At 42.5% G+C, this 19948-nt stretch overlaps 1 protein-coding gene across 3 annotated transcripts in view; it reads left to right on the forward strand.

Annotated features, from left to right (window-relative positions):
• Nucleotides 1-19911, forward strand: part of LOC120812444 (SH3 and multiple ankyrin repeat domains protein 3-like) — a 105069-nt gene extending 85158 nt beyond the window's left edge. For all 3 annotated transcript variants that reach the window (XM_040168384.2, XM_040168387.2, XM_040168392.2), the window contains 7 exons: nt 6507-6587; nt 6714-6737; nt 7090-7217; nt 7331-7436; nt 7932-8452; nt 8538-10594; nt 14877-19911. In XM_040168384.2, the coding sequence (XP_040024318.2) occupies nt 6507-6587; nt 6714-6737; nt 7090-7217; nt 7331-7436; nt 7932-8452; nt 8538-10594; nt 14877-15441 (3482 nt within the window). In that variant the 3' untranslated portion in view covers nt 15442-19911. The remainder of the gene's footprint in view (nt 1-6506; nt 6588-6713; nt 6738-7089; nt 7218-7330; nt 7437-7931; nt 8453-8537; nt 10595-14876) is intronic.
• The last annotated feature ends 37 nt before the right edge of the window (nt 19912-19948 follow it).

A 19948-nucleotide genomic window follows, 5' to 3' on the forward strand; every position in this document is an offset into this window, starting at 1 on the left:
TAAACAACAAAGGACAATCTCCTGTGTTAAATTCAATATCACATTTGGACTGTATTAAATGTCAAAGGCAGCTCCAATATTATTTGAAATCTCGGGGTAAATGTGGTTGCACATAGAGGCCTTTTGTAACTAGAAAATGCATTTCCTGCTGAAAATGCGTTGGAATGCAAAAAGCTGAAAGCTGAAATGAATTTTTAAAAATAGCTGAAATTACAGAAATTTGAAGGGAATTTGAATACATTTGCTGAAATTACAGATATAAGAAAAGCTGAAATTAATTTGAAGAATTTGCAGGAGCTTAAATGAATTTTAAAAAGTACTGAAATAACAAAAGCTGAGATATATAAAAAGAGGTTTAAAATTGTTTGTAGTAATATTAGTAGTAGTATTAGTTATAGTTGTAATTGTGGTATTAGTAGTACTAGCAGTAGAAGTTGGTTTAGTATCAATAGCAGTAGAAACAATACTGATACTATTAGCCATAGTAGTATTTGTAATAACATTAGTATTAGTTGTAGTATTAATAGCAGTAGAAATACTAGTAGTGTGGTAATAGAAGTATCAGTTGTAGTACTAAAAGTACTAGTAATATTCGTAGTGGTTGTAGTAGTATTTGAAAGAGCAATACGTATTTCAACGAAACCGCTTCATGGTTAAGGTACAGATAATCATTGAGGCTTTTATTTTGTAATGATGGAATTGGGTGAGGGGGGGTTGGGAGACAGAATGTTTGTTATAACTAAAAAGTTTTTAATTAATAGGCCTCATAACAAACATTACAGTAAAAATTCCCTCCATGGGGCTTTTATTTTGTAATTATTGGACTGGGTGGGGTGGGGGGGTGTAGATAGAGGGAGGGAGGGTGAGAGTGTGAGGAAGGAAGGGGTGGTGAGGATGAGATAGAGATGGAGAGAGGAGGAGAAATAGACAGACTGACTGTCTATGATTAACAGTGAGAAGAGGTCAGGGTGGAGGGGGGAGGGGGGCGAGTGTCTTTATCATATTGGTCTGTTGACAGAAAGCATAGCTGCGTCATGTGACTCCACTAATCAGGTCATAGGAGCAGCTGTGAGTCACAGACAGAGATACTGCAGCGTGTGTGTGCGAGTAACCACGGCAACGGCGCACCTGGGCTCATTAACGAGCTGCTGCAAAGGGCAGAGACAGGACAGCGAGTTACACAGAATCCACACCTCAAACAAATGACAACCAGCGCAAAACTATAACAGCTATCTAAAAAATACGCTGTTTGTTCGAGACCCAAGACTCTACCGAACGCAGGGAGGTGTTATTTATGTCTGTCCGGTAAAAAATACGGCTCCTGTTGAAGTTTACAAAACGTGTACCTTCTGGATTTTTTGAGAAATATGTCGGCAGATTTGTATTGGAGCCTATGGGGCTTTTAGCAGAGGTTGTGTGACTGTTGGTCTCCGTAGGCCAGACCTAAAGAACTCTGGGATTCTATGAACACATTAATCCAATCAGCAAAACCGTGCCCTCGTTAATCTGAAGAAATGAAGCATCAAAAGTGTATACTTTGGCTGTAAGGACAGAAGTTCCATATTTTTTTAACCAGATTCTGACACTGCCTCACACTCTAAGATCTCCGGGTCTCACTCTAGCAGACGCAATACACACTCATGTAAAAGTCAGAAACGGAGCGAAGAACTAGTGAAACATAATCAGTGATTATGAAAAAAGTAGAATAGATATCAACAAGCAGTTTTTTTCATAAAATAGTTGAGACCTGTGTCAACATTTGAAAGTTCAAATGGTGTCTGTAGCTGAAAGATTAGCGGAGCTGAAAAGTCTGAAATTTGAAGACGTTTAAGAGGATTTGAAAACAATCTCATTGGAAAACCATGTTAAAATATTAATTATTATTGATTTATATAAATTCAAGCAAAAGTGGTAGAAAGCTGAAAAGTCATAGCCCTAAAGCCAGAAAGGAGCTGAACATTTTAATATTTGAATGGTTTTAATAGCTGAAATTGTGAAGGAGTTGAAAGGTGCCACGGAAGAAATAGAATAATAAGTCGGAACTAGAAAAGGCATTTCCTGCTGAAAATGCGTTGGAATGCAAAAAGCTGAAAGCTGCACTGAATATTTAAAAATAGCTGAAAATACAGAAAGTTGAAGGGAAATTGAATACATTTGCTGAAAAGCTGAAATTAATTTGAAATTGCTGAAAATACAGAAATGGGAGAAGCTGAAAGGAATTTCAATAGATTTGCTGAAAAAGCAGAAATGAAAACAGCTGAAATAAATTTGAAATATTGCAAAAAAATACAGAAATGAATATTAAAAAATTGCTGTTGATAGAGGCATAAGAATAGCTGAAATTATTTTAAAGAACTGCTGAAAATACAGGAAGTGGGGAAGCTGAATTTCAATAGATTTTCTAAAAACAGAAGTTGCAGGAGCTTAAATTTGTTTAAAATTGTTTGTAGTAATATTAGTAGTAGTATTAGTTATAATTGTGGTATTAGTAGTACTAGCAGTATAAGCAGTAATAGTAGGTTTAGTATCAATAGCAGTAGAAACAGCTGGAATACTATTAGCCATAGTAGTATTTGTAATAACATTAGTAGTAGTTGTAGTATTAATAGCAGTAGAAATACTAGTAGTATGGTAGTAGAAGTATCAGTTGTAGTACTAGAAGTACGAGTAATATTCGTAGTGGGAGACAGAATGTTTGTTATTCACACTTAAAAGTTTTTAATTAATAGGCCTCATCACAGACATTACAGTAAAAATTCCCTCCATGGGGCTTTTATTTTGAAATTATTGGATTGGGTGGGGTGGGGGGGAGTAGATAGAGGGAGGGAGGGTGAGAGGGTGAGGAAGGGAGGGGTGGTGAGGAAGAGATAGAGGGAGAGAGAGAGGAGGAGAAATAGACAGACATACTGACTGAGAGTGATTAACAGTGAGAAGAGGTCAGGGTGGAGGGGGGAGGGGGGGCGAGTGTCTTTATCATATTGGTCTGTTGACAGAAAGCATAGCTGCGTCATGTGACTCCACTAATCAGGTCACAAGGAGCAGCTGTGAGTCACAGACAGATCCTGCAGCATGTGAGTGCTCGTAACCACGACAACGGCGCACCTGTGATCATTAACGATCTACTGCAAAAGACAGAGACATGGCAGCAAGTTACACAGAATCCACACCTCAAACAAATGGGAACCAGCGCAAAACTATAACAGCTATCTAAAAAATACGGCGTTTGTATGAGACCCAAGACTCTACCGAACGCGTGGATGTGTTTTTATGTCTGTCCGGTAATGAATACGGCTCCTATGGCCGTTTACAACACGTGTACCTTGTGGATTTTTGTGAGAAATATGTCGGCAGATTTGTATTGGAGCCTATGGGGCTTTTGGCAGAGGTTGTGTCACTCAAACACACCTTGCGCCAAAACTAAAGAACTCTGGGATTCCATGAACACATTAATCCAATCAGCACAACCATACCCTCATTAATCTGAAGAAATGAAGCCTCTAGAGTGTATACTTTGGCTGCAAGGACAAAAGTTCCATATTTTTTTAACCAGATTCCTGCGATGCCCCACACTCTAGCCTCGAGCTCTCCACTCTAGCAGACGCAATACACACTCATGTAAAAGTCAGAAACGGAGCGAAGAACTAGTGAAACATAATCAGTGATTATGAAAAAAGTACAATAGATATCAAGAAGCAGTTTTTTTCATAAAATAGTTGAGACTTGTGTGAACATTTGAGAGTTGAAATGGTGTCTGTAGCTGAAAGATTTGCAAAGCTGAAAAATCTGAAAGTTGAAGAAGTTTAGGAGGATTTAAAAGCAAACTCCATTTGAAAACCATGTTAAAATATTAATGATTATTGATTTATATAAATTCAAGCATAAGAGGTAGAAAGCTGAAAAGTCATAGCCCTCAAGCCAGAAAGGAGCTGAACATTTTAATATTTGAACGGTTTTAATAGCTGAAAGTGTGAAGGAGTTGAAAGGTGCCGCGGAAGAAATAGAAGAAGAAGATGAAGTTGAAGAATAAAGATTCGAAGAACAATACTTGGAATGCATCTCAATGCATTCCAACTAAATAAAGATTCGAAGAACAATACTTGGAATGCTTAATGCATTCCAACAATAAAGATTCGAAGAACAATACTTGGAATGCTTAATGCATTCCAACAATAAGTTGAATAAAGATTCGAAGAACAATACTTGGAATGCTTAATGCATTGCAACAATAAAGAATAGAAGAACAATACTTGAAATGCTTAATGCATTCCAACAATAAAGAATAGAAGAACAATACTTGGAATGCTTAATGCATTCCAACAATAAAGAATAGAAGAACAATACTTGGAATGCTTAATGCATTCCAACAACTAGAAAATGCATTTCCATGCATTCCGATTCCAAGTAATCGTTCCAACAACGATTACTTAATAATGTTACCAATTGCGTAGTAATGGCTTTATTAAAGCTTATTGGGTGCTTTTTTAGCATTACACGTATTTCTCATGAACTTTTAATCTCGGACTCTACAGAAGACACGTGTGTTTTCTGTTTCTGTAGGTGATTTCCAACACGTTTCTCCGCTGTAAATTCATTTAGTTTCCATGTCAAAACTCTCCATTACTAAGCTCCCACACAGTTATGACCTCAGGACTGTGTGTGTTTGTGTGTCCTTTGTGGTTATTGAGAGACTGGAAAATGTGTTTGACCCATAAACTAAAAACGGTTGGTATATTATAGTATCTGTTCATCGCTGTCTCCTCCCTCGCGCTCTCTCTCTCTCTCTTGATCATCCCTGTTGTCCACAGAATACTTTTTTGAAGCTTTGAACTGCATTTCAGTCTTCCTCTGGGGGTTGAGCCATAATTTATTTGACCTTGGATAATCTTCTTGCATGAGACAATTAACAGCGCTCTCATTTTGGGCTAGTTTAGGACGGCAAAAATACTGTAAAGACGCATCGATTAGGCTACAAGCGCCGCTAAAGCTTACTAATTAACATGTAAAAACTCTATATGTACTTGTTTAATCCATGCAAAATATATTTTCCATATATATTATGCCGCACCTCTGCAGAACTGCACGGACATCATCAACTCACACACAGGGACCTGTAGGCAAATCACATAAAAAAAAGCTTGTTTTCTGCACCATGCGAGGCCTCACTGCTGCCAATGTTGCCATGGTGACTACACTGCATATTTGAAATAAGCATTACATTACAGCAAAAATCCCTCTCTCTCTCTCTCTCTCTCTCTCTCTCTCTCTCTCTCTCTCCCTCCCTCTGACCGTTGCTCTCTATTTCTCTGTCCTCCTCAATCTCTTCTGCTCCTTGCTAGTATACCACAATGTGCAGACTGGTGGGGAAAAGAAGATGTTTGATATGGACTCTACCCAGGATGGTGTTCGTGCTCTAGATCTGCAGCTGCTGCTGCTGCAGCAGGATAGTTGGGCTTTAGTGAGACACCCGTGGGACTTATAGATCTAGCGCTCTACAGTAGTGCAGTGAGAGCCAGCTGGTCGATCTCGGATAGAGTGAGCTGATCTACTCGTGTTGTGGAGTATTGATTTGTGTCCGACTGCATGGCATTACATCGTTACTGTGGACTTATCGTGTCAAAACACGGTGACTTTATTGGGAATTTGCTCAGTCAGATTGTTTATTGCGACCTGATAGAAAGCTTTTTATTTAAACCTGTGACTCTATCGCTTGCTTTTGGAGCTGATATTTGTTAAATGTGTTTTACCGTCTTGTGCAATAAAAGGATAAAAGCCCAGTTGCCTTGTGTGTGTAGAAGGATAAAGAGGCTCCGATGGTCTTTGGGGTATGAAGCTCCCCCCCCATCATTTTCCATAGCTGCTTAATTTACTGTCATATCCTCGGTGGTAAGCCCACATGTCTTGATGTCCTCCCTCCGGGCGTTTCTCTAGATATCTGCATGTGGTCTCGATGTGGGAGGATAGGCATTTGTGTGTGTGAGCCAGTGTCGCCGTGTTCCTTTCTGATGCTCTCCTGCTAAATTCCACACAGGCAGCACATTTAAAAGTAAGATGGACAACTTTCTCCCTCTACTCGCGACAGTCGGTTTACCCCACCTGCCGATTGCGGCAGACGCGTTTCGTTGGTTTGTGTGTAATGGGAGGATTCAGAAAGCTACGGGACGTTGCCAGACTAAGCTGTACATTTACTGCCCTTGGGCTCCTCAGCAGGGACAAATGTCTGCAGCACAAAGACTAGAAAACTGAAAGTCTTGGAGTCGGACTGAAATATTTACACGCTTTTTGGACCAACAAATAGCTAAACATGAAGAAGTCGGCCTGCAACCGCAGCCTGAACAAGGTCCTGGCTAAATGCGGGCGGTCCAGTTCGTCTGAATTTGACCAGATCAAAGCAGTGAGATCCGGATGGGCTGGCCGTCTGGGGGATGCCAGGAGGGCGCTGAGTCGCAAATCCAAAGGATCTTCGCCCCGCTCAAGTTCGTCTTCAACACCATGCCTTTTTTCCACAGCTCCCCCACCACCCAAAAGAGCTCCCAGCACCACCCTGACGCTGCGCTCTAAGTCAATGACCGCCGAGCTGGAGGAACTGGGTGAGTGCCAGATAGCTGGCATGCAGAACTTGTGCGTGTCTACTAACTTTTAGAGTAGTCAATTCTTCCGTTGGCTTGTTCTCATTATTTTCCCTACTTTGCTGACGCTATCTTTTCCCCACCAAGCTTCTGCTCGGAGGAGAAGAGGAGGTGAGTCTTAGGCAAAAGACTCGACACGTCTCTGAACATCATAATAATAATTTGTTAATTTAGAGCCAAAGAGCAGAACACTTTGGACTTTATTTGGACTCTCTTCCTCTGCCTTTTGTTCCTCTTTCCCTTTCGTATTGCTCGTTCCTTAGCTGTGCTAGTTGTCAGCGAGTAAACCCAGTCAACCTGAGATCTTTTACAATACCATGGAATGGGCCCGTATATATTTTAGTGAACAGCTAAATTTTAGAGATGCCTTTTTTAATCACAATCCCTATTGTGTTAGTAATATCAGAATTTAAGACGCAATGTTTTTCTGGTATTTAGTTCTGGCTCGTTTCCTTCTCAACAGAGAGACTAGATGAGATGTTGGCATCCCAGGAATCTATCTTGCGTTCTCAGCCCTCAGAGGCAGATTACAGAGCAGCGACTGTCAAACAAAGACCCACCAGCAGGAGAATAACACCAGCAGAGATCAGTGTGAGTGCACCTACACATAGCTACCTCAAGATTGAGTAATGCGATTTTTGTTTTTTAATTGAAGGCATTAAAACTATATTTTTACAATTGGTCTCTGTATGGTTGCGCTGCAGTCACTGTTTGAGAGACAAGGGATGACTCTACATGGAGGTCTTCACCCAGGCATTGAGAGGGGTCATATACCACTACCAAAGGGGATGTCCAGGACCAAGTCTTTTGGTAAAACAATCACCCATCCTGTACATATTCAAATAAGGTGAATGATAGTGTTTCTTATGTGCAGTATGCTCATAGGGAATATATTTACTTATACAGAATAGAAGAAGCTTCATTCTATTTTTGTAAAATTGCATCATTACACCCACAGACAATAGTATATACACAGCAGGACGACAGGCTGGAGATAAAGACTATATCTTCAAGACACAATGTAATAAAATTATTTTTGCATATTTACAGAAACAAAAGTACTTGTACACATTTGTTATTACTACTCTGCTTTATTAAACAGTTTTCCTTGTTTCCAAGTACATTCACTAAACAAATGTTCCATTCTTAGTATTTAAAAGAACAGTTAGTTCATTCAAATGTGTGAGTTAAGAAATTTACAGATGGTTTCATTGCAGTATGCCTGCTTGGCTAGTATAAAATGGTCCAATTTCATGAGCTTACTCCCTGTCACCAGAAGATCTGTGCTCTCCCCTCCCTCATCAGGTGCCACTGAGGAGGATCGGTTGTCTACCCTTGAAGGCGAGCAGAGATTTCCCCGCAGCTCCTCCATGACAGACAGCCTCCGAGAGCCCTCACAGCCCCATCCCATCCCTCCACCGCCACAGACAGCACCTCCCCCTCCTCCCTACTACCTAGACACTGGTCCTCCCCCAGCCTTCTGTCCCCCTCCTCCCCCATCTAGGACTCAGAGTCAGGGTTATGAGCCCGGAGAACGCTCCAGTTTCAAGCCTTCCTCCTTGGACCTGCCTTACGAGGACGCTCACCGGCAGGCGACACACCTGGAAAGACAGAAGAAAGCCCGCTCCATGATTATCCTGCAGGATTCTTCGCATTTACCTGTAGAACCTACGGAAATTCCGTGTCCTTCTGCTGCTCCTCCACCCGAGCGAATCAAAAGGAAGGGCCGAATTATTGACAACCCTTATGCTAATATGGGACAATTTAGCATTGGACTATACACTAAGCCTCAGAGGAAGAAAAGTCCCCTAGTTAAACAACTACAGGTAGGTTAAAACTTGTTTTGGTTTTAAAAAAAAAAAAAAAGAACTTTGATGTATTGGGCTGATTTTTCTTTTTGTTTTTATGCAGGTGGAAGACGCACAAGAAAAAGCTAGTTTGGCCTTGGCTGCTGCCCACTCCAGAGAGAGCTCCCCGTCAGGGCGACACCAGTATACCCATGGACACACACACACCAGCCGTGGGGACTACTACCAGCAGCAGCTGATGGCTGAGCGAGAGCGCAGCCGCGCCCAGGGAGAGATGATGTTTCAGGGCAAAGGCCCCTTTGCCGCTGCAATAGCTGGAGCAGTAAAAGACCGCGAGCGTCGCCTCGAAGAACGGAGGAAATCCACCGTCTTCCTTTCCGTTGGGACCATGGAGGGGACGTCTGGCACCAGCTGTGACCTCCCTTCTCTGACTCAGTCTCACTCTGTTGATGAGCGGATGCTCAACAGAGAGCTGGGACAGCTGCCTCCCCCCGCCTTGGCCCCGAGCTCCTCAACCAGTGGGACCACCTTTATTCATCCGCTCACAGGGAAGCCCCTGGATCCTAACTCTCCACTGGCTCTTGCGCTGGCCGCAAGGGAAAGAGCGCTGACCTCCCAGAGCCAGTCGCCAACTGGCAGCCCAGAGACCAGGACTAAGCATGAGCGGGACCCTCAGACCAAAGAGTCACCACATGGGGAAGGGGCCTCCACTACTCCCCCATTTTCGCCTAAAAGCGCTATGGTAGCGGGGTATGGAGTGGGATCCTCTGCGGCATCTATTTTAGTTCCCCAGCCAACAAAATCCCAGTGGGCCCCATCTCCATCGCCTTTATCGTTCAGGAAAGACATGGAGGCCAGAGTAGAGGAGAGGAAGGGGGAAAAAAGGCTGGAGGATAAAAAAAGTATGTTGATTAGTATTCTGGATACGTCGCAGCAGAAAACTGCAGGGCTCATCATGGTCCATGCGACTAGTAACGGCCAGGCTGCTGGGGTGGGTCCAGAGCCAGAGCGGACACCTTCCCCAAAGCCCACGGAGCCGAGCAAATCTCCCAGTCCTACGGTCTGCCGGCCCCAGGCCCAACTCCAGGCCCAGCCTCAAACTCCTGCCAGTCCGGCCCAAGAGAAAAGCCTGGCTCAGGGGAGCTCCGAGGAGGATGTGGATCCGTACACAGTGACCCTGCCGCCGGCAATTTTGTCCTCCAGTGATGAGGAAACTAGAGAGGAGCTGCGTAAGATAGGAGTTGTTCCGCCGCCAGATGAGTTTTCTAACGGTCTGCTGGCACAGGCGCAAGGGATGCCAGTGTCCCTGATGAAGCCTGCCGCCTCTCCCGCCACCCCTACAACCGCGACACCCACAACTCCCTCAGCTACGACAACGCCAACTGTGACACCCGCCCAGCCTCAGCCTCCCCAACCGGCACCTCCACCCGGTGCAGCAGTTGTCTCAGGGAAGCCCTCTGACCCTCTGGAGCCAGCGCCAGTGGGGGAGACCGGCTCTGCGGCCGACTCTGGCGTGGAGGAGGCCGACACGCGTAGCTCCAGCGACAGAGAGCGAGACCACCACCTCGAGACCACCAGCACCGTCTCCACGGTCTCCAGCATGTCCACGCTGTCCTCGGAAAGCGGCGAGCCTGCTGACACGCACACCACGCACACCTCCTATGCCGACGGGCAGACTTTTGTGCTCGACAAGCCGCCAGTGCCTCCTAAGCCTCGACTCAAGTCCCATATAGGAGGCGGCAAAGGCCCCGTCACCTTCAGGGACCCTCTGCTGAAGCAGAGCTCGGACAGCGAGCTTCTATCACAACAACAGTCCGCCGCTCTGACTGCCGCCGCGGCTGGAGGAGCCGGGCTGCCCGCAGGCGGCTCGGCCTCAGTGACTGGACCAGCCCCGACCAAACCGCGCTATCTCTTCCAGCGGCGCTCTAAGCTGTGGGGGGACCCAGTGGAGCCTCGTGAAGTGGGGCTAGGTATTGGGAGTTTGGGAAACCTTGGTGGACTGGGGCTGGGGCTGGGTTTAGATGAGGTAGCAAAACCAACGGTTATGGGGGAGCTCAGTTCACGACTACAGCAGTTAAATAAAGACACTAGGTCACTGGGAGAGGAGCCACTAGGAGCGTCATTTGACCCAGGGAGGAAATCACCTGTGACAGGTGCCAGGTAAGACAAAAGCTAGTCAGATTCACCACAACAAGGTTTTAATGGTGCCGGAACAAATGGTTTAATGAACATGATTAAACGTCTTTTCGTGTTACTCGATGGTGGCAGAGAAAGAAATGTGAAGTAAGTCCAGTGGCCATGAACAGAAATTGCACAAACTTAAGCTTTTTAAAAATATATAGTTTACCTAAGAAGACTTTCAACTAATCCCATGAAAGATAACAACCCTAATATAAATGTTATATATTTATATATGTTACCTTGTTTGCATTACCGGATTTATTCATTTATTCACTTTTGTAAAAGAAAATCTTGAAGAAGAATATAAATTATTTTGCTATAGCACTCTAAATACATTTGATTGATTTTAGAGACATGCAGTTGTTATGTATACCTCTGGTCTCGGTTCTAAATTTCTCCTTGTTTCCATAGTAACAACTGTACTCCATAACCTACTGTTATATAGTACAGGCAGTTGTTGTCAATAAGGAGAAACTAATGTGTGTGTGTGTGTGTGTGTGTGTGTGTGTGTGTGTGTGTGTGTGTGTGTGTGTGTGTGTGTGTGTGTGTGTGTGTGTGTGTGTAATCTGTTGGTGCAAACAAGGTGACAGGGCGTAGAGGCATGCACCTCCTGAAAGCCTCTCCTCATTTCACAGACACGTTCTAACCTCTGACCCCGTTAGTAACTGCCTTTCCAACTCTCCCGTGTTCAAATAATACATAATACATCCTTATATACATATTTCTTTGCAGCCATGATTGATAAATCTCTGATAAGACTGCGAGCTTCTCAAGCTCCTTCTTATCGCCCCCCCATCCTTCCGTAATATCAGTGATAACCTCAAAGACTTAAGGATGCATTTTCATTTGAACACATTAAAACCATCCCCACGTGATTTAGGCATTAACAGCTATGCCAATAATGTGACCAACAGATATCTCAAAGTTCTGAGAAGCCACGGTCAAATAAATGTCTTCACTTTTGATCTACTAATTGATTTTTATTCTAAAATGCTGTTCAGAAGAGTGCTTCATTCACACTAATGTATCACTCCAGATCTCAGAAAGCTTTCAAAGAGCTACAGGGTTTGAAGGCACCCTTCAGGTGACATTTTTAAAACCTTTTTCTTCTTTCTCTCTTTCCTCTCTTGTCCTCTTTTCTGTTTTTACGGATAAGGAGGCTGGAATATTTTGCTTTCGTGTTGCCTATACTTCACTACTTGAGGAGCTAAAAGATATGAAGAAATATTCTAAGTGTAAGCCATCGCTTTTGCAGTCCTCTCATTGTATTAACATCAGCAGGAGGAGCTGACCAACTCCACACAACTGGAACTGCAGTGCTCCTCACGTTGTGTTTACGTCCGTCTGTCAACTCAATTACTTACGTGACAATCAGACAAAGAAAAACTGTTGCAAGAATTGATCAGAGGAAGGGCTCGCGGATATTGACAGTGATTTGACCCCATTTCAAATCACTGTCAATACCCCCAAGTACAATTGAGGGAAAAAAAGCTTTGCGAGGAGTGATGGAGGTTGAGCGGGAGAGGACGCTCCTCGCGCTCACGCATTTTTTTTGCTTTTTGAATTGTACACGTGGGACCTCTAGACCGCAGGTGGTGACAGTAACTTGACCTCACTAGTAGTTATTGGCCTTTCATTCTGACTCATGTCCTCTTGTTGTTGTTGTTTGCTTCTCGACATGTTCGACGTGGAATTTACCTCCATCACTTTCATCAATGTATCAATGTCAATGTATTTAGGCCATTTTCTTTTAATATGTACACACAAAAAAGCATGCTTGCAGTCCTGACTCTTCACCAGTAGCAAATTAACTATTACAAATACGGTTGTAGCTCATTCGTTGCTTTTACTTAAGAGAATGAAATGCCTGAGTTACTATAGAGTAAGATATAAATTCACCATGAGATATTGCCCCAAATTCACCCATCAACTTTTGACATGTACCTCAACAACACTCAGTCATGATTGGACATCTTAATGAAAGATTATCCAATAAAATTCATCCCCACAAAACCCATCCCGACCGTTGGTTGTCCTCGGCTGTGACACCATTATTTCTTGCATGTCCCAGCACGTTAAACTATGATGTTACTCCATCACTTAACCCATATCCAATGTGTCATATTCAAAAACCATATGCGGCTGTATTTTGTCTCTTTGTCTCTATACACACCTCGTTCTCATGCAGTGTATTATAGCTCTGAGTGGCACAGGAACCCGTGCTTCTCATTTGAGTTCATCTGTGCATTTTGGTTTTCTGTTCTCCTCTTTTAATGTGATTTGCATAACTTTGTTTTGTTTTTCAGTGATTGTGTTGAGGATAGCCATGGTCCCTGACTGTCTTGCTTATTGGACACTGTAGGTTTCTTAAATAACTCATAAATTACACAGAATATATGACAACATATTTTTATAGTTATGGCTTGATTATAAAACACACCTACATACATACTGAGATACAACTGATCTTTAATATAAACGTGTAACCACTACTTATACAATCTGTATAAATGTGTGTTTGCCAACAAGAAGCAGCTATTTTGTCCATCATTTAAAAATGACTAAAAGCAACCACAAAAGTCAAGGGACGTGTGCCCACCTTTTATTTGTTTATTTGTTTTTCTTTTGTTTGATATGTGAATGGTGTGCTCATTTCGCTCATGCAGCCCACTGGTCAGACCTTCCGGTGCCGAAGCCTACTCTCCTCTCGATGGCCTTTTTATACGCCGAGCACGCAATCATATCCACTCGCACATAAATTCACGGACACAGCAACACTCAGATGAAGACGCCACGCCGCGGACACGTCACAGTGCCTGTCAAAAACAGCAGCGTTGGCTGAAGCAGGTCATGAGTCTGGTTGGAAGGCTGCGTCTCATGTAGTGATGCTAACATTCTCTCCCATTGCTCTCTCTGCTCACCTTGCATGCTCCGCCCTGCTGCTCTGATCTGATTGGTCTAGAAGTGACTGTGCGCCCAGGAGGGCAGGACGACTTTGTAAGTGCGCATGGAGCTCATCTCATCTCCGTCGGCTCCCTGTAGTCTGGTCATTTTTCCAGCCGCTCGCGCCGCCTTTTGTGTTCTTTACACTCAGTCCATTTAGTCCACATCACATCAGTTTCTGCACATCAAAACACATCCAGGAGGGGGGAAATATGTGGCGCACCTGTGCAAAAGACACTCACTGACATGCATGAATAAAACACGCATCTTTGCAGCACCCCTTATCACAATAGGCCTCTTCGTGCTCCTCCCCCTGCTTGCACCCAGCCAGACAAAATCCTAATCTGATCCACACCTCTTTTCCTGTTCCTTCATTAGATCAATAGTATGCTAATCAGACAAAAGTTGTCAAATGTTATAATGTTTTAAGAGGGTCAAGTGTGGAATGAAGACATGTTGTGATTTACTTTTGTGGAAGAAACTGCTTCCACAAGTTTTTTTTGCAACATAATAGTTCAGATGTTTGATAATCACCGGTACTCGCAGATTGGGTTTGTTGGTCACTGAGATACAGCTGGGCTTTCGGAAAAAGATGATGCTCTTTGTAATTCCATGTGGCCTTTTAACAGATGTGATTAATGTCACCTGTTGTCTTTATACACTATGTCTCCTCAAAGTCCTGAAAAAGAGAATGAACTATGTGCGCAATTGTCAGCTGCCTACTGCGTTCAGAGCTGTGTGTCTGTGTGTTGTACGGATTTTTTGCGGTGTGAAAATGAATCCAGAGCTTGGTTACTGCAGTTTCAACAATCCTTTTTGATGTTTTAATCCAGCTCTGATCTTTTTGCTGTTTGGGGTTTGCACTAATCAGTTCAGAAAAGCATATTGAATTCCATAACAGGAAGCAGATTTTGAATGAATTTATTTGAGGAAAATACTTAGTCAGTAATGTTCAGATGGAATTAAAATGTGTGAAAATATTGAGCTATTTTTCGCAAAATACTGCGATATAATTCTTTGAATAGTTGTCCTATGTTCTGTATGCATGATTGAGTAGTACATACATTTTTCACTATAAATCATCTCAGATACTCCAGGCAATGAGTGCAGCTTGCTGATTTGATGTTGCTGTGTTGTGAGACTAGTTTGGTCTGTCTTAACAGTAATAACCTTCAAGCTTTAAACTTACCTAAACTTTAGAATAACTCAACACATATAACCCTTAGCTTGCTCCCTTTTTCCTTTTCATTTCTATTACTTTGTTCACCTTCCTTTCCTCTGCTAACATTCTGAAAGTGTCTCTCTCTGTATCCACCAGACTTTTCAGCAGCTTAGGCGAGCTCCACACCATCTCTCAGAGGAGTTATGGCACCACATTCACCATCCGCCCTGGCAGCCGTCACACCGTCACCCGACGAACCCCGAGCCCAGGGTCAGGCTCCCCTGATCGCTGCGACCCCTTTGGACAATTCTCAGGCTTCGGCCTACCGAACTCCCCGACCACACCGCCACAAACCATCCTCAAGTCGTCGAGCCTCAGCCTGCCGCAGGAGCCTAAGGAGGTGCGCTTCGTGATGAGGAGTTCCAGCACGCGTTCCCGTTCCCCCTCCCCGTCACCCTCTCATTTCCCCGGACTGGGCTCGCCACTTTTAGCCCTCAGGCCCTTCCATCAGAAGCCACTCCACCTCTGGAATAAGTACGACGTCGGAGACTGGCTGGAGAGCATAAATCTGGGGGAGCACAGGGCGGGCTTTCAGGAACATGAGATCGAAGGTTCTCACCTCCCGGCTTTAACCAAGGAGGACTTTGCAGAGCTCGGAGTCATGCGAGTCGGACATCGCATGAACATTGAGCGAGCGCTGAAAATGCTGCTGGAGAGCTGACCCCTGCCCTGAGAGCCAGCAACAGATGCAACGAAGGATCAGGATGGAGCAGGCAAGGGATGAGGAAAGGGAAAAGATAGTGGGAGCGCTCCTCTTTCACTCTGGCTGCTTTTATGTTCTGCATCACAAATGTTTACCTGTGTGCATTCGGGACCCTTCAAGTTACATTACATTACAGGTCATTTAGCAGACGCTTTTATCCAAAGCGACTTACATTACACTTTAAACCCCGGCTTTTTCACATTTTTGCCTGGGGAGCAATTAGGGGTTAGGTGTCTTGCTCAAGGACACTTCAACATGGAACATGGGGCAGCCTGGAATCGAACCACCAACCTTCTGCTTCCCAGCACACCTTCTCTAACCCCTGTGCCATGACGACCCACAAGTTCCTGCTGTGCATCAATACCCTGCACCTGGCACTGCACTGAAGAGGGGGAGGCAACATATTCGTACTCCTTCACCTGGCTCTTAAGTGTCTGCCCAAATCCTTGCCCGCAGCCAATCAGATCGAACCTCAAAATGGGCGCTGGTCGTTCTTTTGCCGAGAAGAATCACATGAGCTCCAATTAAAATATTTGATTTGTTGTTTCCCTAGTAAAACCCACACGCTCTCGCTCACTGTTTGTTCCTCTCCTCTCTATTTCTATCCCTCCATCATTTAGGCATTTGACAGCCTTTTAGCAGTCTGAGTAAAGGAGGAGAAAGATTTTTTTTTCTTCCAAACAGAGAGCTCAGTTGCCTTTCAAAATATTTATACAGAGATCAGCGATGATGAAAAAATAGTACTATTGACACAGCTCTGAAAATGTGTGTCTTGAACTGCTGTTGTTTTTAAACCTAAGACTTTCGAGCCCAAAAAGCTCCACCAAGTAAACCGAGGGAGAAAACCTCTCCGCCTTGGTACCTAGACTGTGCTATCTATTATATTTGGAGAATGTTTAGCCAACACTTGTGGCTTTTTTCATAATCAATTTTTGGGTTTTCCAAAGGGAATATTATATATAGGTACTATATGATATGATATAAATGTATCTAAATATAGCTTTCAAAAGAAAAAATAGTGTTGCAAATAGGAATTGTAATAAATTAATCTGTGCCTGTTTTTGGTTTTTAGTATAGAAGGCAGAGAGAAATCTTTAAATTTATTCCACCAATAGTTTATTAATTTCTAACAATTATATACATATATATAAATATATATATATTTGAAATTTTAAAAAAAGTATATAGAAATAGATAAAGTATGGAAATGTTTTTTTTGTCATAAGTGTACAACTGTCCTTATGGTCACCCTTTCTTGAACCGTAGCATGACAAGTTGCATCATATCTTGGAGTTTGATATTTGTTTTTTTATTTTATTATGGTCTTCCTTCATACAGAAGGGCATCCCATAATGTGAGGCTGAGAACCCAGTTGACACCCATCCCCCTTTGTAGTTCTGACCCAGCTTGGTCCACAACAAGGACCACCTGAACAACACAGCTAACTGGAATATGGAATCATGGAACACAGCAGAAATCGTTCACATTCGTTTTTGCTGGGTAAGGGAACCAGTACCAGAAAATATGTGGACCCAAATTAAGTTTAAATAGTTAAAGTAAAGAAAATGTTATTATCCTTAAAACCTGGTTCTACCTGGAGAATGAGTGAGAAGGCTTAACCGAGCTAAACGTGAAGTCTGTTCCCTTTTAAAAGCCGTGCTGTACGTATCAGGCCGGGGGGACGGGAAGGTCTCTGTAAGCTCTTAAAGAAAATTCAATTTTTAACAACCTGGCAGTGTCTTGCTACGTCGCTACCACCCTCTATCTCTACAATTTACTTAGTGATTAATATATTATCATAAATGGTGCCAGCAAGAACTCTGAACAAAAAAAATAAGAATCAGGTTGTAGAAAGAAAAACTGAATTTTCATTTAACAATAAAAATCCACAATTGTACATCAGAGAAGCTTCTGCTGGCAGTGAGAAACAGTGAGTTTTGTTCTGGCAACAAGAAGCATTTTATCCATAGCTTTTCTCTAACAGAGTAATGTTAGCAATCTGTTACCACTAAAACCTCCGTACACCTGCAGCATCCGGTCAGCACACCGGGGCAGTTTCACTCTGCAAGAAGCTGCGCGCTTCTTCTTCTTCTCTCTTTCTTTTACGCCAGCAGTTTGTAAAAACAGGTGGTGGATTTAACGCCGTGTCAGGGTTGTAGGAATTGCACTCACTGCCTCACTGTGACCTCACTGATTATTTTACATCTGACTACAGTGTGTTACGGTACGTCATCAGACTCATTCAGGCTTTTTGTGTTTGTTTGTCCTTTTTCTTCCCTTCTGGTTTGTTAGCCTCGGACACTGTGGGTGGATTTTGTAGCGTGTGGAACATGGTACAATGACACATGATCCTTCACTCATTTGAATTTATAGCGACAGAAAAAAAGAACATACTGTCCATTCTAAACATACTTATACTTGTAAAAATGAACAAACTGCAAGAAAAAAAAAATCTTTTTTTTAATCACAAGCAATGTAAATATGACAGATTTCATATAAATTTTTGAGAAACAAAAAGTATATAGATCTATATATGAATGTTTGGCATATATGCATAGTTAACAACATGTGGGAAAGGTGAGCAGATTTTATTCTTTCTATGAACTCTTGAACTTTGAACTCTGAACTAGGGGAAGATTTGCACAAAACAAGGTGACAAGGTGCTAACATAAAAGCCACCCATCGTCCAATCGCATGCGTGCATCTGGAATCTCAAAATCTGTCTGTGTGTGTGTGTGTGTGTGTGTGTGTGTGTGTGTGTGTGTGTGTGTGTGTGTGTGTGTGTGTGTGTGTGTGTGTGTGTGTGTGTGTGTTTGCAAACGCTTGTTTGTTACCATGTTTTGTGTGTATTAGATTGAGAGGGAGAGAACATGGGGGATGCAGGCGACAGTGGGAGAGTTTTTTGGTTGATGGTTGGGGTTTACATCTTTGGAGCTAGTCCACTAAAGCCTTACTGTATTTCCACCAGAGATTGTGTCACACAAACACGCACACACAAACAGATAAATCAGCACATTCATTCGTTAATATATATATATATATATATATATATATATATATATATATATATATATATATATATATATATATATATATATATATATATATATATATATATATATATATATATATATATATATTTACCATCATTACCCTAAATTCTTGTTTTGTACCTGAATACTTTAGAAAAGTGGACTGCTCTGCCCTGAGGGAGAGACGGACAGACAGACATACAGAAAGATCACCATAGAGTTCTGAACAAAACCTTTGTATCTGTCTAGGTACACCCATCACCAGATGCCATCTCCACTGGCAGCACTCCTTTTTCCTTTTTCAGACCTTCAGTTTCTGAGTGTGAGGAACAAACAACACAAAGTAAAAACGTGCCAAAAAATGACTCAACTTTTAACTGTATATTTGTGTTTGCTTTAGGACTTATTCCTTAATCTTATTTACAGCATTCTTGTGCTGTTAAGACTCAATAATATGGTGCCATCTCCTGGAAATCTTGAGAACTACAGACATTTGTTTGATCCTTCCGTATTTCCTGCAGGTGGAAATACAGTCACTGTTATTATTTTGTAAAGAAGCAGGATATTGTTTATATACAAACATAGTATGTGTGTGTTTATGTACACACACACACATATATATATATATATATATAATGTGTGTACATATACGCACATATTTTAAAAAAAGCCTGTGTATATTTACATTTCTATTTGCATTTTGAGACAAAGTATCACAATTGCTTGATTTTACTGCGATAGTTATTTTCCAGCTTGGTTTATGGTTCCCATGTAAACACGATCACACTGAAGTGGACCTGTACAGTCTGGCCTGGTAGTAGGGAATACCTGGTTGGATGGCTGTGTAAGTTTACCAAGAAAAAGAAAAAATGAAAAATGCAATGGATTTACACAACATTAGGTCAATTAAGTTCCTTCAAGGGTTATCTTTGTCTTATTTTGTAATCAACAAAGCACAATCTAAATAGCGTGGGGTTGCAGTGTAACCTTTTCAAAAAACCCACTGGGGTCCGACTACTCACTGGAACCCGTGATCGTATCATCAAAGTTTTTTTCATTGTTGGTTTTCTCCTTGTTTGCACTGTGAAGTTTAGACTGGTGGAGGTATCTCTGCAACGCCTCAGCCTCGTCTAACAAGTGAACCAGCCCTTCCCCCAGCACCCGATGGCCAGGTGACTCCAGGGCGCTCATAGCATTAGATGTCCCGCTCCGTTTCAGTATGTGAAAGCACTGGTCAAAATAAAAGCTAACCAGATGCTACCTAGTATTCCTCACGCAAACAGGGCGAGGGTGATAGTTACGGTTGAGGCAAGATCTGAGATGTTGCCCAGGATATCTCCACCACAGAGATATATGTTTGTTATATTATGTAATAAATGTATTATTAAAACATAAACTGCATCAAAGTATTGTTCCTGGTAATTCACAGTGCA

Source organism: Gasterosteus aculeatus, chromosome Y, assembly GCF_964276395.1.
Source record: "Gasterosteus aculeatus chromosome Y, fGasAcu3.hap1.1, whole genome shotgun sequence".
NCBI lineage: Eukaryota > Metazoa > Chordata > Actinopteri > Perciformes > Gasterosteidae > Gasterosteus > Gasterosteus aculeatus.